Here is a 20,083-nt window from a genome sequence, read left to right on the forward strand (position 1 = left end):
GGGGCCCCCAAGAGCACCAAGCTAGCACAATAAAATATATTTATATGTTTAAAATAACTCTGAATAATTCAAAATAAGTTTTATTAAAACAATTTCTATATGTTTTTATAGTTGTTACACAAATAATGGTTAATGTCTTCCTTCTATTGGCTGCTACTTCTGCAGAGGAAATATATGAATGGCTGCGTTTTACTTTTAAAAACTTCTTAACTTGTTTACTGTACAATTTGTGTTTACAAAAAACACAAAATTTTTTTAATCTAAATACTTACTTTAATGATACTTTATCACACGGCATTTAAATAACTGCATTTCAATTTTTTTTTTAAAGTTTGCTACTCCTGTAAGATTAAAGACAACAGCCATAACAACACTGAAATAATGCTAATCATGCTAACGACAGTAGATATGTTATACACATTGATAAAGTATCTAGAGTTAGCACGTTGATATGGAAGGCCCAAAATGAAAATCGGCTTAGGGCCCCGAAAAGGTTTTGCCCGGCCCTGATGAAAACCAGAATTTGCCTTTACAGGTGTATCCTTCCCTTTTTCATTTTACTGTGTATTCTTTTTAACAGCAGGTTTATTTTTAGCCCATCAGATCATTACAGCCATTGTGAATTCATCGCCATCAGCACAAGCTATTCTCCTCCAATTGTCATTTGTTTATTTATTCCCCTTTCGCTTCCTACATACAAATAATAACTGCATCCTCTGGGTCTCCATCTGTCATAGCAATATTAATACTCCCAAAATGGCTGACAAATTGTTCACATTGTTCATGCAGTGCATCCTCCTGCCTCACTATTGTGTTTGGGTTTCGGGAAGCTGCTACTGTGGCGCCGGTAAGGGGTTAGGTCAACTGTTTCGTTCGTCCAGTGACACAAAAACAGCAAACACAAACGGGAAGTTGGCAAGGAAATAATAAACAAGTTGGATATGGAATGAGATTAATAAATACTGGAAAATCTGATTGTTGTAGAAGATCTCGTTTTTAAGGAAACTATTGGAGGCCAAAGGTTACATAATCGCAGGATTGTTGGTTTTAGTTGTTGACAAAATCCAAAAAAGCTGATTTACATGCATTTCCTGGGGCGGCCACTCAATTACAACCAATTAGTACAAAATGTAATATTCCCTATCAGATTTCTTCTCTTTCTTCTTCCACAGATGCACTTGAAACACAAAACACACACACAATTTTGCTGACTGATCTTACAGACAGAAAAGGGAAGAAAATGTTTGCTTGCGCACAATCAGCTGATGAACAGCGCAGTCAGTGTTTCCTTCTCTAATGACCTTCTCTCTGCAGTGTAAGCCCTCTGTCTGCAGCTCATGAATGAGCCATTCATGGTGTTTTTTGGAGATCTTTTTGAAGAGGCCTGATGAATAATAAAGGCTTCATGCAAATTGCTGGCCGTGAGGAGAGCGGAGAATTTGTGCCAAGGACGTGATTTACCCAAATAGCAACCTGTTAATCTGCCTGAAGAGTCGCGTCTCAGGGCCAACGGTGTGAAAGAGAAAAATACTTCCGCTGGTGGTTTGAAGCAGTCTGTGGTCGTCTGCTGCCATCTGCTGGACATAATGGTGTAATATTGCTAGAGTTTGCTTTTATACCTTAAATTTAAAAAAATTCTAGTCACTTTAATATGACATTAAACTCATCTTTTACTTTTACAAATTAATTTATAGTCTGAATGGATTTCAAAAGATTTTATGTGGAATATATATGAAGGCATAAATTTGACGACAAATTTAGTTAAAATCTTAAATCATTTCAATGTATTTTATTTGGATTTTATGTGAAGACCAGCACAAGTCTGAGCAAGTGTTTCTATACACCCAGACATGTTGAGAAGACAATTTACTCTTTCCTTTTTGACGCAATGGTAGTTTGTGACTTTTTGGAGAGGCTAATAAACATTTCCTGTACAAGTGCATTCCAAGAAATTGTTTATTTTATTTATTTATTTATTTATTCATTTCATTCATTTATATTTTAAAATGTGCATGTCACATGTTGACATGAACAAAAATTTTAATGAAAAGGAGTCGTTTCAAAATAAATATTATATAGTCCACCCCTAAAAGTTCACTCAAAGCAACTAAACATCAACTAACTATCCATGGTGATACATCTTTAAACACAAAAAAGGCACTGTGTATATAAACATAATAATAACAAACCAGAATTTAATAATTAGATCATTAGCAAGGCTCTGAAGAACTGATCTACACAAGAAGGAGGTAATTTAGCTATTTCATTCCAGAGTTTTGTACCTGTGGCACATCTAAAAACTGCAGGACAGTGGCACTAGAGGACTGGAGTTTGACACCCCGAACTTAGACCATCAGGTTATCCCAGACCTGCTTACTTTGTGTTAGCAGGACCAGAATTAAATTATGTTGCATTTAGTTTCTCATGCTATTTAACTCTGGAACCAACTGCCTGCGACTCTAAAACGTGAAGAAACTTTTGGCTCCTTTAAATCAAGACTAAAAATGCAAACATGTTCTGATGATAAAAAATTTATGAACCATAATTATTTACCCAACCACTTCAAACTACTGAGAAATGAAAATGATGGCAGTTAGCCCCCCATTACATACCATAATAATCTATGGACAGGGATTTATTTTGCTAATATTATAATCCATTTACATAAAAATTAAACAAAAAAGATATTCTTAACGTTTACATAATGAAATTAAATTTTTAAAGTTAAGATTTTTGGGCTTATATCGTCTCCTTTTACGCTCTCTTTTTAATTTTTAACATTATTTTTCCCTAAAAAGTTAAAATGTTTTTGTTTTATCTGCAAGCAGGTTGTGCAGGTATCAACCAGACCAATCAGAAAGGGCGACACCAATTTTAGAGTTTGACCAATCAGCTGTGTCTAACACTGACCAGCTCGCATCTGATTGGTCAGAACGCCTGTCCGTTGGGCATAAGGGTCTCGTCACAGTCGTGCCTTACATTTTAATTGAGAAACGCTGAGGGCGCTGTCGAAGAACTGGTCAGGTTTTTGTTACATTTTTATCTGCCTGCTGAGCGGAAGCAACATGCAAGCTCTTAGGTGAGGCTGCTGTTCTGTGTAATCGCTTACTCTTTACGTTGTTTGTTTAAAGTGTTGCCTATCTAAAGCTGTATGTAAACTTCTAGCCAAACAAACAACTTCAGTTGGTAAGCTAAGTGCTATTAGCGTCTCGTTTGTAGCATTTAAACTTGACAGCGAGCTGTCGTGGTTGTGTTTAGTGGTTGTGTTTAGCGGTAGTTTAGTCATGTTCTCACCCATTGCGTTGATTGAGACATCGGCTGAGATTTCATAACTTCCCCAGAAACCTCTTCGGGGCTGCCTGGTCCTCTGACGTCAGGCTGGATGGGCAAACTGCGGTGATCACAGGCGCTAACACCGGTATAGGCAAAGAGACAGCCATCGATCTGGCTAAAAGAGGTAATTTATTGGGTTGACATTGGGTACTTTAAATTGTCCTGACATCACAACAATCGGAAATAATTTCGTCAAGATATGAAGGTTTAGTAGTGCAGTCATCTAAAGACTCTTAAAAACCTGCCATTCTTGGAACTTTATAAATTATGGCTGCAACTACTGATTGTTTTAGTAATCGATCATTCTACCGGATTATTCCGACGATTAATCGAAATTAAAAAACTGTCACATTCTACAGATTTTTCAGTTCACCACTTCAGCCTTTTTAATACAATGGGATAAATGCAAATAAACACTTTAATTTGTTTAAAAATAAAATAAACGTTTATTTTATTGTTTTATAAAGCAATAACATTGTATTCCTTTAGTGAATTTGAACTAGGTAACTTAAGTTTTGGAAAAACGTATTTACAGACAATGTTTAACTTACTTCCACTTATCAATTAATCGATTACTAAACTAGTCAAGTCATGCTAACAAATTTATCATTTCAACCCTAAATTTTGGAGTTTTTTTAAGCTACTTTGCAATTTGTCTAAATTGATACTTTTTAATTATACATGTTTTGAATCATTGGCTTTTCTGGAGAACCTGGAAGATTAAAAAAGTGCTAAAAAGTTCACTACCTGATTAGAATATGAATTAAAGCTGCTGTTTAGTTGAGCTATTGGAATTGCATGGGGAATGCTAAACTATTTTAGCTTGTGCCTCTGCAGGAAAAGGGATTGAAAAACCTTAAAGTGTGGTTTTACAGATTTACCCCAATTCTAACTGCTTCTGCAGTTGAATGCAATCAGCAGCTTTGATCTCACTGACATTTAGAATCATAAATGTTCAAGTTGTTTCAGAAGAAATGAAATGGTGGTTGACATTTGCCAGTTAAATAACCAAATCCCAAGTCAGCCATGTGTTTTAATCATCTGCTTTCTGTTAAATAACAGCTGATGATCTGTTATTTGTACAGATCATCATTTGTAGATGCAGATGCTCATTTGTACACCAGTTTTAGCATCTGTGCTTTTTGAGTAGACTGAAAGAAATAATCCCGGTCATCTCATTAGGTTTTTGCCGGCTGTCTTCAAGATTCAGAATGAACATCCTCTTGCACCTTAAACAGAAATTGAAAATGTACTTTTTATGGTCTAAATTAGTTGTATGTTTTGATTTCTGCATTTGAGGCTTAATCTAAAGTCAAAGGTTGCATAGTTGCAGGAGCATTTAGACAACCTAAGGTCCAAACTGACCAAGATAATAAAACAACTTGGTCCTGGGGAGAAACCTTCATACTTTTGGTCACAAGAGGGCGCTCTATTAATTTCTTAAGAGTTTCTTTGTGCAGTTTTGCATTAATACAGATGTTACGTGGCTTTATTTTTTTGAGTGTGTGAAGTGATCGGACATTTTAATCCCTTGCTGTTCTTTGCATTTTTTCTCTCTCCCTTAAAGTATGTCAAACTGCAGTTTTCAATAATTTTTTTTATCTATTTAGGAGCCAGAGTGATCTTGGCGTGTCGGGACATGGAGAAAGCCCAGACGGCGTTGACGGAAGTCATCCAAAGCTCCGGCAACGACAATGTCGTCTGCATGAAACTGGATTTATCAGACACCAAATCGATCAGAGAGTTTGCAACAAACGTCCAGCAAAGTGAACTGACTTTCATGAGGAATAGATATAAATTTACCTAAATGCTTCAAGAGTTTAAAACCTTTTTTTTATTATTTTCTTTACTCTGCAGATGAGCAGAAGCTCAACCTCCTCATCAACAATGCGGGTGTGATGGTTTGTCCATTTGGGAAAACAGCCGATGGCTTTGAGATGCAGATTGGAGTCAATCACTTTGGTAAATAAAACCAATCACAAACAAACTTGGTGTGTAGTAACATGACACACATTTGTGATAATTGTTGCACTGGATTATGTCACAGCATTTATAATTATGCTGTGACATAATTCAAATGTCACAGCATTTTTGTTTCTTAAAATAGAAGTTTGTTACTGATTGTTCTAGATTATTTCTGTTAAACATTTGAATTTAAGTTGAAATGTTTGCCCTTTTCTTTCTTTAGGTCACTTCCTGCTGACTTACTTGTTGTTGGACCTGATTAAAAGGTCGGCCCCGGCCAGAATTGTAAACGTATCCTCCATGGCTCATTCCTGGGGCTCCATCAACCTGGAGGACATAAACAGCGAGAAAAGCTACAACAAGAGCAAAGCTTATGCTCAGAGCAAGCTCGCTAACGTGCTCTTCACCCGCTCACTGGCCAAAAGACTGGAAGGTCTGTCACAACCTCATTGTTGAAGTTATTATACGGTTCATTTAAAGTTGTTGTTGTTGGAAATTTCCATGTTTGGAGTTTTATTTTATTTCCCAGGAATATAATGGCTTGTAAAAGAATTAGAAGTTGGTGAGAATAAAAACAGGCTCCAGCAAATTTAGAGATACTGATTATGCTAAATTCACACTTTTTTTGTTTTGTTTGAACTTCCATTTGGAACTCAACTGCTTCTAAAAAAACAACAAAAACATCCCAAATGCTTAATAAAAATGTATTTGCTGATAAATTACGGTTTCATGGTGTCTGGAAAACGAGCAGTTTTCAAAAAGTTCCTGAGAAGTCTCACATTGCCATTAACTAGCAACCCCAGTGGAACTCAAATTCACATAAAAATTTTAAAGCTTTTAAACCTTGTTGATCATTAAACTCTGAAGACATTTCAGCTGCTGATGTGTTGGATGCGGTTTGTTCTCGTTCAGGCACTGGGGTGACCGCCTACTCCCTCCACCCTGGCGTCGTTCAGACGGACCTTTGGCGCCACCTGAGCGCCCCCGAGAGGTTCTTCATGAAGATCGCCAAACCGTTCACTAAAGACTCGGTGGAAGGAGCTCAGACGACGATCTACTGCGCTGTGGAGCCATCTTTAGAAAAGGAGAGCGGCGGATATTACAGGTAAGTCCAGTTCAAAGGTAGCAGCTAATGACTGGTGGGAATCATCTCCACAAATGACCCATTTGTGTGATGAAATGTGGATATAAAGTAGTTCATCTCAACCTCTGGTTGTTTGCAGTGGCTGCGCTGCTGCTAACTGCTCTGCTGCAGGAAAAGATGACGAGTTGGCACAGAAGCTGTGGGAGCTGAGCTGCAAAATGCTGTCCTTGTCGTGGGATTAAAGCCTTTCATCCCGTTTTTTACAAACTCATTCCTTAACACCTTCATAGAAACTACATGTTGCAGACAGAAATTGCCCTGCTGTTTTTACATGTTTGTGTTAATGCAAGGTTTTAACTTTTTTTGTAATAAATCCACCTATAAAGTAATGTTACATGGTCTTATTGACTAAAATGGAAAATTTGCTCCCATCTGTTTACATGTTGCACAGTAAACCTGGATCCAGGTTTGAAAACTTTATCATAGGAGTGCCTGCTGATAACTGGATTAGTTTGGTTCTGGTGGGTTTATCCAGGACCCATTATGTAGAATTTTCTACCGTCATTTTTGTGCACTTTTATAAATTAAAGATTTGAATTTAAAAACATAAAACTTTGTGTTTGAGTCACATTTTAATATTTAGCTTTATTTTTACCTGCTAGAGGGATACATATGCATCAACATCATTGGTTAAGATTTAAAGTTTTCACTGGAAGAATTTACACTCCAACTGAAATAATCCCATGGGATTATTAATATTCAAGGATTATTGACTTAAAACAAGCTAATTTATCTGAAGTTTGGAATAGAAACTTGACCTTTGTTTTGTTTTTTTGTAGTAATGCACACTAAATAAATAAAACTTGGAAATGTCTTATGTGCAAAAAAAAAAAAAAAACCTGGAGGCCAGGCTAAGGATTGCAGAACGGAAACAGATTTTATTGTCCCACAAAGGGGAAATTCAGGTGTAAATGTTTGGTGTTGATCTTGTATATATATTTTATTAAAAGGAAATGCAGGTAAAGCCCAGGACAGCTGAGTCCAAAACTGAATTATTTGGACAAAAGGACAGCGGACATATTCAGCAACCACAAAACAGGAGAAATGAGGTCAATAATTTAACTGAATCGGCTTTTATTTTATTTTTCTGCTTGGAACCAGTAGCAGAAACATGTGAACCTAAAGGTGTTGAAATTTCATACATTTCCATGTGCATTCTTTTATTCATGTTCAGTCATTTTTCAATTACTTGCATCAAACTTATGTATATATTTTTGTATAAATTTATATTGCTTATATTACTAATATAATACATTATAGATGAAGCAGCTTGTCAATTAATAAGCAATCTCCCTTTTGGTGACCATTAAAATATATTCTAAAATTGTATTATAGATGACTTTTGCATCTTTTACTTACTATTTATGGAAGTATACATAAGTCTATATATTTCAAGTGATTGGATCAAAAATAAGTTTTTACAGCTGAACTTTTTCTATAAAAATAAATGTTAAAACAGCCATTTTTGGAAAACAAGGTATTGAGCAGGTTTTAGTAAAACAGCCTCTCAATTGTATAACATGTGGATTAAACTTTGTCTAATCATTTGCAGGATCTCATAAATGTGTTCACTGGAGTCCCTCATCTCCATGGCCACATTTACAGTCAGTCATTAATGTTTCATAACCAAAAGTAGCTGCTATAAGAGCGAGCCGTGATAACATCTCCGCAGGATGGATGCTGCAGCCCATTGAGGCGTCACTAAACCGCTCTCAGCGCTTAAACAGAGTTAAAACAGGCTGCTGTTTAAATCCAGCCAGAATGCTTCGGAGTGATAAAAACATGATTTAGGATTTAATTTTTTTACTTTTAGGAGCTTTTTAGGATGGAAGCAGCAGAGGATGAAGTTGCTGTGGTGGGAATCGGCTGCAACTTTCCAGGAGGTAAAGATCATTTTAGAGCTTCTTTAAAGTTGGTTTGCTCTTTTAGTAATTTTTTCAGTTTATTAAACATATCAAAACAGTTAACCATGAACATAAAATAATGTTATTTCATGATAATGGAATTACATATTAATATAACCATGTTATTCCTATATTTATAAGTTGAAACTAAGTAATTTTGAGCAAAATATTTAACTTACAAAGTAAATATTTAGCTAGAAATCTAAATATTTTGTTTGCAAACTAAATATTTAACTTGAAAATTAAATGTCTAATGAGAAAATAAATATTTTGTATGAAACAACATATTTAGTCAGAACATGAAATAATATTTTATGTTAGTGAATAATAAACAAATCACTTTTCTTAAGATTTTATTTACATTAATCCCAGAGTCACTAGACATTTGGTCTATATTAACAATTAATATTTAAAATGATCTATTTTTGTTATTCTTTTTGTCCTCTTTTATTTATTTCAACATAGATTAAATATCTGTATCATTACTCAACATATAAACAAAATGAAAAATTATGCAAGTTTTTGTTGTATTTTTTTTTAAGAAAAATATTTTTTGTGTATCTTGAGATTGAAGTATTTGTCCACACTTCTTTGTGAAATAACACATTTTTTGAGTCCTTTCATAGATTTTTATGGTGTTTTAGGTCCGTACTTTAACTGGGCCATTAAAATGTTTTGATTGAAACAACTCCATTGTAGTTCTGGCTGCTTTTTCAGAGTTTTTTCCAGTTAGAAAATTAACCGTTAAGTCAGTTTATAGTCGCTTAACAGATTAAGCGACTATAAACTGGCAGATTCAGCTTTAAAGTAATCATTTGATTTTACAAATATGTTTCCTGTGATTTGAAGAAATAAATCCAACAATATTTTCTCTCCACATATTGTGTTTTTTACCAAAAGGAGAAGGTCTTGATAATTTCTGGAAGGTTCTGGTGGAGGGGAGGAACTGTTCTGTCTCAATCCCCAGAGAGAGGTTCGACGTTGGGAGTTGGTTTGACCCAGACGACACCAAACCCGGAAAAGCCCGCACAGCCAAGGCCGCTCTCATTGACGGGTACGAACCTCATCGAAAAAGTTCTCTACTTCTGTTTGTTCTTTATTCAGTGTCACATTTTATGGGGTTTAATTTGAGTAAAGTTACACTGTAAAAAAATAATTTCGCCCGCCATAAAAAAGTAATACTTTCACCATGTTATTCCTAATTAGGTAAAACTATTTAAGTAATTTTGAGCTAAATATTTAGCTTAAGTAAATATTTATCTAGAAATCGAAATATTTCATTTGCAAACTAAATATTTAACTTGAAAATTAAATGTCTAATTAGAAAATAAATATTTTGTATGAAACAACAAAGTCAGAAAAATAAAAAAATACTAAATTTGGAGCTAATAAACATTTAATTTGAAACCTAAATATTTAGTTTGCAAACTAAGTTTTCACAAGCTAAATATTAAGTTTGTAAATTAAATATTTAGGTTGCAAACTTGTATTTACTGACATGGCAGTTTGAATATTTAGGTTGTGAATATAAACATTTAGTTTTGAATTCTGATATTTATAAACTTAAGAATAACATGGTGAAAACATGATTTTGAAAAATTGACATCCATATTTTTCTTTTCTCTATGATCAAATTATTCCTAATTATAATAGCAATCATAACAATCTTAAAATTTTAACTTGTACTGTTTAGGTCCAAATTATATGTTAAAGAATTATAATTGAATTTGTTTCTACATTTTAGATGTTTTTTTTTTTTTTTTCTCCAGGTTCAATGAATTTGACCACAAGTTTTTTGGCATCAGTGACAGTGAGGTGGAGCAAATGGATCCTCAGCAGAAACAGCTCCTTCATTGTGTCTACAGAGCTCTGGAAAACGCTGGAGTTCCTATGGAAAGAGCCAGTGGGACCAGGACAGGAGTGTTTATTGGTAACAGAAAAACATATGATTCTTGGATTCATTTTAAATATAAACTACTATGCTTCTCTCAACAGGTTAGGATAGGTTTATGTACTGTACAAAACATTTGCATAAATTTGTTTTGCAGTAAATCACCTGAGATAATGAGATTCTAATTTGAAAAGTACCAAAAAAACATTAATTTATTGTGAAAACAAAGCACCTGAGTGTTTTTTTTTTTCAAGTACTTGGGGTGTTGTTAGAATCACAGAAATGTGCATAGCATTAGTTTTGAATAATTGTCCCCCATTATAAACTATTCAGACAACCAGATGCTGAGATCATTCTTTTTCTTCTTCTATGGTAGGAATGATGAACAGAGACTACGAGACTAATGCTGCACACATGCACCCAACTATGATCAACCATTGGACTGGAACGGGACTCGCCATGAGCATCGCAGCCAACAGAGTCTCCTACATCTTTAACTTCACTGGCCCGTCACTCTCCATAGACTGCGCCTGCTCCTCCTCACTTGTGGCTCTTCATCTCGCCTGCCAGGCCATTAAACAAGGTCTGTCCTGCAACATTGGTGCACCTGCCAAATCGGCAGGCAGCTTTATTATCGATGCTATTTATGAGATTTATCTTATCCAGGCGATTGTGAAATGGCTGTTTGCGGAGGTGTTAACTGCATCATTGAGCCAAGACTGTTTGTGGCGCTCAGCAAGGCCAAGATGATTTCACCTGAAGGGACGAGCAAGCCATTCTCCAGCAGAGCAGATGGTTATGGGAGAGGAGAGGGATGTGGTGTGGTTCTCCTGAAGCCACTGAAAAAGGTGAAGATTTGCAGCATGATTAAAGAAACTGTTTCTATTTTACCAATGTCCAATAATATTAAGTTCTGATTTATATGTTTAAGGTTTTGGGTACTTTTATAAATGCACTCAATGTTCCTAACCTTTGACAATTAATTAATTATAGAGAATGAAATCTGCAACCTACCTAACTACATTAACTTTAGTCCACTGGATGAGCTAACATACAAATTTTGTTGGTTTAAAAATTACAGCTAGCAATTTTCCTAATCCCACAAATATTTGACCTTATAAAACATTTACACAATGTTCTTTTCCTCATTTATCATTTCATTCTGGTCCTGTTTTCTATTTGTAGGCTCTTCAAGATCATGACCACATCTGGGGAATCATCAGTAAAACTGCAGTCAACCAAGATGGACACTCCGTCAGTCCAATTACTAAACCCTCCATGACTCAACAAGAGGATCTGCTGCGCAGAATCTACTCAGACACTGACATTGCAAATGTCCAGTACATTGAGGCCCATGGGACTGGAACCCCAGTGGGAGACCCGACAGAGGCAGGAAGCATCTCCAACGTCATCGCCAAAGCCAAACCTTCCGGGTCAGAGACTCTGTTGATCGGCTCGGTGAAGAGCAACATTGGACACACGGAGTCAGCAGCAGGAGTGGCCGGACTAATTAAGGTTCTGCTGATGATGAAGCATGAAACTATCGTCCCATCTATTTTCTACTCTGATGAAACATCCAGTGTTGATACCAAAGACCTGAATATTAAAATTCCTATGAATATTGAGAAATGGGAATCTACCCCACTGAGAGTTGCAGGGGTGAACAACTTTGGTTTTGGGGGAACGAATGCACATGCCATTGTCAAACAGCACATGCAGACAAACTTAAAAAAACATAGCAGTGAGAAGCAGGTGAAATACTTTGTCCTGTCAGCAAATTCACAGAAATCTCTGAATATGATGATAGAAGACACCATCAAACAGTTGGAGGATGATATCACAGTCGATCTTGGTTCTGTTTTGTACACATCAGCCTGCAGGAGGAGTCACCAAAAGCATAAATACAGAAAGGCCATTGCAGTTTCCTCTGTAGGCGATCTTAAGGAGAAGCTCACAGCCAGTGCAGGCAAAAACGTCAGCTTGGCTCGCTCAGATCCAAGATTAGTGTTTGTCTTCTGTGGAAATGGTGTCACTTACCACGGCATGTGCAAGCAGCTGTTGAAAAACCAGCCTGTATTCAGAGAAAAAATCAAAGAAATCACATGCATTTTCCAAAGGATGAGCTCCCTAAACATCCTGAACACACTTGAGAGTGAGGTTGAAAGGAATGACTTCAACAGCCCAGATGTTGTCCAGCCTCTCCTCTTTGCCATTCAGGTTGGGATTGCCACCCTTCTCAGGCACTGGGGTGTCAAACCGGATGCTGTGCTCGGACATTCGGTTGGTGAAGTCGCTGCTGCTCACTGCTCTGGTCTCTTGTCTCTCGAAGACGCTGTGAAAGTCATATTCTTCCGCAGCATCCTTCAAACAAAAATTGCTGGTGGTAAAATGCTTGTGGTCAGCAACATGGCTGTGTCAGATGTGGCTTTGATCCTCCCTAAATATTCAGGAAGACTTGCCATTGCAGCCTTCAACAGCCCACAGTCCTGCACTGTCTCGGGAGAAACAGATGCAATTGAGAGCTTCCTAAAAGAGTTAAGCAACTCATCAGACAATCAGAATCTCTTCCTTCGTCTGCTCGATGTCCCTGTTGCTTACCACTGCCACATGATGGATCCAATTCTCCAGGAAATTAGGGACACCATTGGCACCTTGCATAAGAACGAGCTGGACACTGAGCTCTTCTCAACAGTTACAGGAAGGGAAGCCGAGATCAGCGATTTCAGCACCGGTGAATACTGGGCGAGGAACATCCGTGAGCCCGTTGCTTTTGAGCAAGCTTTGAGGTCAGCAGCTAAAGGGAAGAAAGGTGTAGTGCTTGTAGAGATAGGGCCAAGAAGAGCATTGCAAAGAAACATTATGGAAACTCTTGGAGACAATGTAGCAGTTGTTGCCTCAGTGGAACCCAAGAAAGATTATGAATCAGTCATCTCAGTTGTTTCCAAGTTGTTTGAACTGGGCATTCAGGTAGATTGGACTATCTTCTACAAAGGCTATGAGACGACACCACTGGTTTTCCCAAAGTACCAATTTGACTGCTCTGATAGAGATGTGGTCATAGGAGCTGCCCAGAACAGTAAAGCAAGTTTTCATTCTGTTCTCTGCCAGACTGGAAGTGAAAGCAACATTTTCAGCTGTAATTTAACATCTGACTCAACCTTCTACTTGAAGGAGCACAGGCACAATGATATACCCATCATCCCCGGCGCCTTCTACGCCGAGTTGGGTCTAGCATCGGTAATGGCCACCACTAAACCAAAAGTGCCCTTGAGCTCGCTGCACCTCAGCGTCAAGTTCCACAGCCCATTTATTTTGACACAGAACTCTGCTGAAATTAAGGTCCAAATAGAGCAAAAAGGAGAAGAAACTGGCTTCAACGTGTTTTCTTCTTCTACAGTGTACGCTTCAGGCACAGTGGTTACAAAGGGAGACAGGCAGATTGAGGAACAAACCATTTCGGTAAGCTCCATCTCCAAAAGATGCACCTCAGTTATGAGTTTTCAGGATTTTTATGGATATCTTTCTCAAGGTGGCTTCCAGTATGGTGATGTCTTCCAGAATAAAGCAAATGTGAACTATGGTGAGGATCTAAAGGAGGCCTTTGCAGCTGTTTCAGTTCCAGAAGAGCTCCGACCACATTTGCATGACTACTGCATTCATCCTGTCGTGTTGGATTACTTAATGCAGCTTCTCCCTATCACTGTTGAGCATATATTTACAGGCAGGATGGGGTTTCCTGCCAAAATAGGGAGCCTAGCTGTATTTGAACCTTTGCAGAATGAGATGATTATCTACCTGAGAGCAACCGATGTGAGTGTCAATCACGTTGAGGTTTGTGGCTGCTTTGCAGATAAGGAAGGCAGAGTGTTGGTTGAGGTGAAGCACGTGATAATCCAGTACCTTGGAAGTCGTCATGTGGTCGAAGAGTACTTCTACCATAATGACTTCAGCACTGTCCCTGAAAGCTCCACTTCCTCAAAGCCTCCAAAGGCTTTGGTGTTCTCAGATCATTTAGGCATTTCAAAAGCTCTACAACCGCATTTAGATCAAGAATCTAGATTTGTTTCCTTCACACATGCAAAGGACATTTTAAGCAATGGATTCCCATCTCTTCTTTCAAACCTCAGCATTGCGAATATTAAGAAAAACTTTGATGAAGTGTTATTTTTGTGGGGCAAAGAAGATCTTACATCACAATCACCTGATGCTGTCTTGGATAATCTTGCAAGTTGCTGTGAGATTTTCCGACAAATTGTCCAGGAGCTGAAGAGGATTCAGTTCCCCAAAGCCATCAGAGCAGTGACCTATCGCTCATCTGACATCACCGTGGATCACATAAGTCCAGGTTTTGCTCTGGCTGGAATGGTCAGGTCTTTTGCAGCAGAGATCCCTGATCTTTCGTTTCAACTGATTGACATAGGCTCCATTTTTACTGAGGACATTAAAGCTCTCTCTCAACTCCTGAGCTCACATTCTTGTGAAAAGTACCCAGAATTAGTCATAAAAGATGGGCTGATCTTAAAACCGTCAATCGTCCGAACCCCACTGGACGTCACTGACCATACAGAAAGTAGGTACACCTCCACAACTTCTAAACTTTGCAACTTTCAGACGGCTGACGCACATACGGTGACTCAACTGAATGCCATTCCTCGAAACGAGGAAACAGATCCAATCAATGGCACATCCGTTGAAATTCGACCAAGTAAAATATGTGTTCATTCATCTGATTACTTTCCAATCAGTGCCTCACATCTAAACTTTGGTCAGACACTCTACTGGAACAAGCACTCATCTCAGAAGCATGAGCTAATCGCGCTTGACTTTAGCGGTACTGTCACTGCAGTTGGAAAAGATGTCAGAAAACTCAAAGTTGGGGACCAGGTTGCCTCTTGTTATCCAGTTGTGGCGGCTAGTAAAGTTCATGTACCAGAGGACGTATGCTACAGCATCAAGAGGTTCCCACATTTTCAAGAAACACCTTGTGTTTCCTACTTTGTGTTGGCTTGGGAGATGCTTCATCGAGTCTTGCCTAAACCCAAACAGAATTTGGGGATCATTTGCCCCAACCCTGATTCAGCTCTTGTGAAAGTCCTTGTACGTACTTTTCATAAATCTGGTTGGATTGTAATTGTAAGCACACAGTGTAATGGATCTTTTGTAGATCTCAAACAATTGGATACATTTGTCATCCTCCCACCATTCGATGAGTCTCTCTTTGTGAAAACTTGCAATCTCCCAGGGGCTCGGCACGTCGTAGTGCTCTGTGAATCTCAAATGCAAACCCTGCTTGTTCAGGACTTGTGCCAAAACATAAAGGAAAGTGTTCATGTGCAAACACTTCAGATGAAAACTGTTTTGCAGAAGGGTTATCTGAGAACACACACACCTCACATTTATCACTGGCTGAAGTCGCTGAACTTCAGCAGGAAGTTTGTTATCAAAAACTTCACTTATCAGAATGTGAAATCTCAAGATAATGGTGTAAAACCACAGATATTATCATCATACTTCAGTTCAAAGAAACTGGCTGTGATTGCTTTGGAAAAAGATGACAAGACTGCACTGACTGAGATGCAGCTGCTGCCAGTGAAAAAGCAGTTGTTCAGAAAGAGAGCGGTGTACCTTGTGACAGGCGGTCTCTCTGGCCTGGGTTTTGAAACAGTAAAGTTCATCTCACAAAGAGGAGGGGGGTACATCGTGATTCTCTCCAGGAGCAAGCCCACAGCAGAGGTGCAGCAAGAAATTCTCAATATTCAGCAGCAATGTCAAAACACCATCACCAGCATGGTGTGTGACATTTCTGTCTCTGAGCATGTGCACAAGGTCATCTGTGAAATCCAGCAGAAGTTTAGGGGTTTCCCAATCAAAGGGGTGTTTCACAGTGCGGTAGTCCTGCATGACGGTCTCATTGAGACCCTTAACAGAGACCTTTATGAGAAGGTTTTTTAAACCCAAAGTCAATGGGGTGTTAAATTTACACCATGCTACAAAGCACTGCCATCTGGACTACTTTGTGTGTTTCTCCTCCATCTCAGCGTTCCTTGGAAATGCATCCCAAACAAACTACGCAGCAGCCAACTCTTTTCTTGACTTGTTCTGCCATTTCAGGCGCAAACTCGGGCTGTCTGGGCAGTCCATCAACTGGGGGGCTCTGAACCTCGGTCTGCTCCTAAACAAGGAACACTTCCATCGCTTTCTGGAAGCAAAGGGGATGATGCTGATGGATGTTTCAGAAGTTCATCAAAGCCTGGAGCAATGCCTCATCCTGAATCGACCCCAGCAGGCTGTCTGCAAGTTTCACTTCAGGAACATCAGACGCACATCCTCTCTCAAAATAAAGCCTTGATCTCACGTCTTTTAGCTATTGTCAATGAGGCTTTTCAAAAATCCAAAGAGGAAGAGACTAAAACCGAACAAAGTGACTCTATCTCACCAAAGGAATATGTTTTCTCTCTGCTCAGCGAGACGATAGCCATTGATAAGAGTGAGCTGAGTGATGACTCCCTTCTGACTTCCTTAGGCATGGACTCCATGCAGGCAATGACTCTGCAGAATATGATGTTTCAGGAGAGAGGAGTTAATGTGCCTCTAGTGAAGCTGTTGGATCCCAACGCCACAATATCGACAGTGGTAACCATACTGAGTGAAGTAAATGTCAACGAAAAGTCTCCCATAGCAAGACGACGATGATTTAACAAGATTAAAAAATGAAACAAAATAATCAGCTACGTGTGTCGATGGCTCATGATTATACTGTGATCAGCTTTTTGTACAAATTCTTATAAAAAATCTCCATGTTTTTAGTGCATTTTAGATGAAGTATAGTGTAGGCAAATATTCATATCACACATTTTGGAGAGCTACTTTTACAAGTTTTTACTATTGTTTTTTTTTTCTCCTTTTGTGAAAGCTAACTATTGTTCTTCATGGTTGTTTAGAAATTAGATTTTGTAACTCAGTGATTCAGTTCCTCATCTCTGTTATTGGGTTTATTTTGATCTAGTCATGATGCATGTTTTTCTAATCTTTTATTCTTCGAAAAGATTATTTTAAGTGACTTTTTTTTTTTACATCTGGTCTAGTAGTAACCTGAAATTGTACTCAGCTTTCCAAAAATGTGTTTAATCAAAGTTCATTGGTGATTTATCAAGGGGTAAACTACTTTTTCAAATTGACACAATATTTTTTTAAAACTTTTTAGTTCATGTTAATTTATGTCAATTTTATTGAAAATGTGAAAAAGTCAAAATCGAACCTAAAAAAATATAATTGTCACTAACAATATTTTTAAAATATTACAAAATCTCTGTATATTATTACCTTTTTGTGCTGTTTTATTCAATTTCAACAAATTCAAAGCCCAGAAATCTGTCCATTTTTTTCTACTTATCTTGTATTAACCAGGTCCACAGGTCATAATCCTTTCTTATCACAAACTGATGACTGGCTTTATGGTGATGGTGGGAAACGATTATGAAATAATCTACCACGTCACCGAAAAAGTATGTTTCCTACTAATTTATTACGTGCGGAAAACGAACATTGGCCTTGATTAACACCGCTAAATAAAATTATGTAAAGATCAATATTTCATTATCTTGTTACAATAATTTTGCAAGAAGGTAAAAATACATAAAAAATGATGAACAAAAGAAATAAATATTTATTCAAGTAGATTAAGAGCTTGAAAATGCCAGAATACTGATAAACATTGTTAATTTTGTCATTTTCAGGATTGTCAAACTGATAATATTTATGGCATACAAATATTTTAATAAAAAGTCCTCAATGGCAAGATTTATTATTTTACATCATTTCAGTCTTTCCACACTCACTCAGAGAAAAGCAGCAGTTAGAAAGCTTTATTGATCCGAAGTTCTTTGGCTCTCGGACACCAGCAGAAGCCGTGCATGCTGAGAATCGCCACGAGTGAGTGAAACTCAGGGAGGTCTTCCACAAAAAAAGAGCGTGCCGGGCCGAGGCCTGACGAGGGCCTGCAGGCTCATCGAACCTCGTCAGGTGCGGCTGTTGGTTGAGGCCAGCAGGCTGATGGGGTCTGATGACCAGCTGCCATTTCTGTTATTGGATTTATTTTGATCTAGGCATGATGCATGTTTTTCTAATCTTTTAATCTTCAAAAAGATTATTTTAAGTGATTTTTTTTTACATCTGGTCTAGTAGTAACCTGAAATTGTACTCAGCTTTCCAAAAATGTGTTTAATCAAAGTTCATTGGTGATTTATCAAGGGGTAAACTACTTTTTCAAATCGAGACAATATTTTTTAAAACTTTTTTTAGTTCATGATAATTTATGTAAATTTTTAATGAAAATGTAAAAAAAGTTCAAATCAAACCTAAAAAATATAATTGTCACTAACAATATTTTAAAAATTTACAAAATCTCTGTATATTAGTACCTTCTGTACTATTTTATTAAATTTCAACAAATGCAAAGCCCAGAAATCTGTCAATAGATATCAAATTATTTTTCTACTTGTCTTGTATTAACCAGGTCACAGGTCATAGACCTTCTTATCACAGAGTGACGACTGGATTTATGGTGATGGTGGGAAACGACTATAAAATAACTACTACGTCACGTAAAAAGTATGTTTCCTACTAATTTATTACAGCAGGAAATGAATGATGCATGATGCATGTGTTTTTCTAATATTTTATACTTCTTCATGACATCAAAAAAATTATTTTAAGTGATTTTTTTTTACATCTAGTCTTGTCGTAACCTGAAATTGTACTCAGCTTTCCAAAAATGTGTTTATAATTTATCAAGGGGTAAACTACTTTTTCAAATTGAGACAATATTTTTTATGTTTGAATTTTTTAAAATCTTTTTTTAGTTCATGTTAATAATTTATGTCAATCAATTTTTAGTAAATATGGAAGATGTCAGAATCATACCTAAAAAATATAATTGTCGCCAACAATATTAGTCTTGTATTAAACCAGGGCCACAGGTCATGGTCATTTCTTATCACAGACTGATGATTGGTTTTACGGTGATGGTGGGAAAAGATTATAAAATAATCTGTCATTTCCCATAACAAGTATTTTTCAACTGGTTTATTACATGTGGGAAACGAACATTGGCCTTGATTAACACCACTAAATAAAACTACTGAAGATCAATATTTCATTATCTTGTTACAATAATTCTGCAAGAAACGAAAATACTTAAAAAATGATGAACAAAAGAAATAAATATTTATTCAAGTAGATTAAGAGCTTTAAAATGCCAATATTGGGCTTTTACGGAATGTCGTGTCCTGCTCAAAATTTCCTGAAAGAGGTTTTATGGAGCTTCGTACCAGGAGGCTGTTAACACCGTTGTAAACTGCATGAGTGGGAATAAAAATACTTGTTATATAACATAGTAGGAGTGCAACCAGTAAACCTTTTGTAGATGCAATGGCAAGAACCCCCAACTTGATGACTTTATGTTTTTCTGTTTGTTATGAGCAGAGCACTTTGCAATGCTTTGCTGCTAAAATGTGCTATACAAATAAAATTTGATTTGATGTGATTTGATTTCTGACATCGATCATTTTGTCATTTCAGGACTGTCAGACTGACAACAAGAATATTTATGACATACAAAATTTTAATAAAAAGTTCTCAATGGCAAGATATTTTATTATTTTACATCATTACATACATGATAACAGATTTGAGCAATGTTCATCTGGCAATAAAAGAAATCACCAACTGTTTGTGGATTAAAATAAACCTCAAAATCCCTAAAAATACTAACCTAGTATTAGCACAGTTGTTCAAGCTAGCATTTTCGAGACACAGAGAACAGTTTAAAGCACCAACAATCTATTC

At 37.1% G+C, this 20,083-nt stretch overlaps 2 protein-coding genes across 2 annotated transcripts; both read left to right on the forward strand.

Moving 5' to 3' along the window:
- The first annotated feature begins 2,969 nt into the window (after positions 1-2,969).
- rdh12l (retinol dehydrogenase 12, like) lies at positions 2,970-6,988 on the forward strand. The gene is made up of 7 exons (XM_055020994.1): positions 2,970-3,079; positions 3,342-3,457; positions 4,944-5,099; positions 5,191-5,295; positions 5,522-5,731; positions 6,211-6,403; positions 6,522-6,988. Exons 1-7 carry the CDS (start codon positions 3,066-3,068, stop codon positions 6,622-6,624), a joined length of 897 nt encoding a protein of 298 aa, XP_054876969.1. The 5' UTR covers positions 2,970-3,065; the 3' UTR covers positions 6,625-6,988.
- Positions 6,989-8,128: 1,140 nt separating this feature from the next.
- LOC129352080 (uncharacterized) lies at positions 8,129-16,930 on the forward strand. Its single transcript, XM_055020917.1, is given in 8 exon segments — positions 8,129-8,325; positions 9,247-9,400; positions 10,116-10,276; positions 10,614-10,820; positions 10,904-11,085; positions 11,423-16,183; positions 16,185-16,548; positions 16,551-16,930. Coding segments are annotated over 8 exon segments (6,267 nt in total). The 5' UTR covers positions 8,129-8,267.
- Positions 16,931-20,083: the final 3,153 nt, after the last annotated feature.

Source organism: Poeciliopsis prolifica, unplaced genomic scaffold (genome assembly GCF_027474105.1).
Source record: "Poeciliopsis prolifica strain line A6 unplaced genomic scaffold, Auburn_PproV2 SCAFFOLD072, whole genome shotgun sequence".
Taxonomy (NCBI): Eukaryota; Metazoa; Chordata; class Actinopteri; order Cyprinodontiformes; family Poeciliidae; genus Poeciliopsis; species Poeciliopsis prolifica.

Excerpts from the sequence above, each read along its gene's own strand:
- rdh12l (XM_055020994.1), top strand. Across the intron at positions 3,458-4,943 it reads CATCGATCTGGCTAAAAGAG|GAGCCAGAGTGATCTTGGCG; the intron begins GTAATTTATTGG and ends TTATCTATTTAG. Across the intron at positions 6,404-6,521 it reads GAGAGCGGCGGATATTACAG|TGGCTGCGCTGCTGCTAACT; the intron begins GTAAGTCCAGTT and ends GGTTGTTTGCAG.